The 1,409-nt window shown below is 55.0% G+C and overlaps 1 protein-coding gene across 1 annotated transcript in view; it reads left to right on the top strand.

The window, feature by feature from the left end:
- The first annotated feature begins 325 nt into the window (after window positions 1-325).
- The window catches only part of AURKB (aurora kinase B), a 12,152-nt gene continuing 11,068 nt past the window's right edge, over window positions 326-1,409 (top strand). The window contains exons 1-2 of the mRNA XM_011958593.1: window positions 326-421; window positions 700-772. Of these exons, the coding sequence (XP_011813983.1) occupies window positions 725-772 (48 nt within the window). The 5' untranslated portion in view covers window positions 326-421; window positions 700-724. The remainder of the gene's footprint in view (window positions 422-699; window positions 773-1,409) is intronic.

Raw genomic sequence — 1,409 nt, 5'->3', positions numbered from 1 at the left:
CAGAGGTTGCAGCAAGCCGAGATAGCACCACTGTACTCCAGCCTGGGCGACAGAGAGAGACTCTGTCTCAAAAAAGGGGAGGGGAGGGAAGGGGAGGGGAGGAGAGGGGAAGAGAGGAGAGGAAAAGAAAAGAAAAGAAAAGAAAAGAAAAAGAAAAAGCAAGATAATTCACTGGGGGAATGTGGGGAAACCTTCCTAAGCTGGAAGCCAAGCGTGGGCCCTTCTCATTCCGCCTCTTCCGTTGGGTTCCCATTACTTACGTCACAGGACATCGAGCCAATGGGAACTAGGCATGGGCGACGAGCTCACCCAATGGGGCCGGGGCGGGAGATTTGAAAGGTCCTCGGCCAGGGCAGGGCGTGGCGTGGCTGATTCAGTTGTTTGCGGGCGGCCGGGAGAGTAGCAGTACCTTGGACCTCAGGTGAGCTGGCCTCCTGTCGCAGGCCTTGCGCCAGGAGTGGACAGATGATCAGGCAGATCAGAGGGTCCGCTGGGCTGGCCTGCGCGCACACCGCAGGGCTGGAAGGAGGTAGGGATGATAGCAGGGTGGGGGCGGTGAGACCAGCGCCCGGATTGGAGCTAGTGTGCTGACCTGCTCCCTTTTACCAGCTCGGGCTAGCGCTTCCGGCTCGATCGGTCCAACCCCTCCCCCCCCGCCTTTTTCTCTGCTTCTCACGGCTGTTTCCCTTCTCCGCCCAGCTCTCCTCCCCCTTTCCCTCTAAGGATGGCCCAGAAGGAGAACGCCTACCCCTGGCCCTACGGCCGGCAGACGGTAAGGCCCTTCCCTCCTTCCCCGCGCCCCCATGACTCCGCATGGCGAGTTCCTGCTGGGAAACTTGAGATCGTGCAAAGAGCAGTTCCTTATGCACTTTCTCTCCCGTTATGCTCCAAAGTACGCGCCCCAAGTTTGATGACAGAACCTGGCCTGGTCATTTGTAGCCACATCCTGTCAGGTGCTACCAACTTGAATCTGACCAGCCAGTGACTACCAGCCGGTGAGGACCTCTGCAGGGTTCGTCACACACAAGTGATATCTGGGACTGAGCAGGCAGGGCCTGGCCTTCAGGCCATGATTCCCAACCCATGTCCTGAAAAAAATAAACTAGACAGCAAATATAAATAGACTCTAAAAGGATATAAAGTTACTGTTTAAAAGGTCCAGGGCAAGTCTAAGTTATAATTTGGAATTAATGAGTAAGTTGAGGTAAGGATCTCAATGAATCTAAATGGACTTATTTCCCAATTGCCCAGACAGATTTCATTGAGGGGCCTCCTCTCTGATTTGAAATGCCACCTTTATTATATATATAAATTCCTGAGGCCGGGCGCGGTGGCTCAAGCCTGTAATCCCAGCACTTTGGGAGGCCGAGACGGGCGGATCACGAGGTCAGGAGATCGAGACCATCCTG

This window comes from Colobus angolensis, unplaced genomic scaffold, assembly GCF_000951035.1.
Source record: "Colobus angolensis palliatus isolate OR3802 unplaced genomic scaffold, Cang.pa_1.0 Scaffold47, whole genome shotgun sequence".
In the NCBI taxonomy this organism is placed as follows: Eukaryota; Metazoa; Chordata; class Mammalia; order Primates; family Cercopithecidae; genus Colobus; species Colobus angolensis.
Note: the sequence above shows the minus strand (reverse complement) of the source record. Positions and strands in the feature narration are given on the sequence as shown.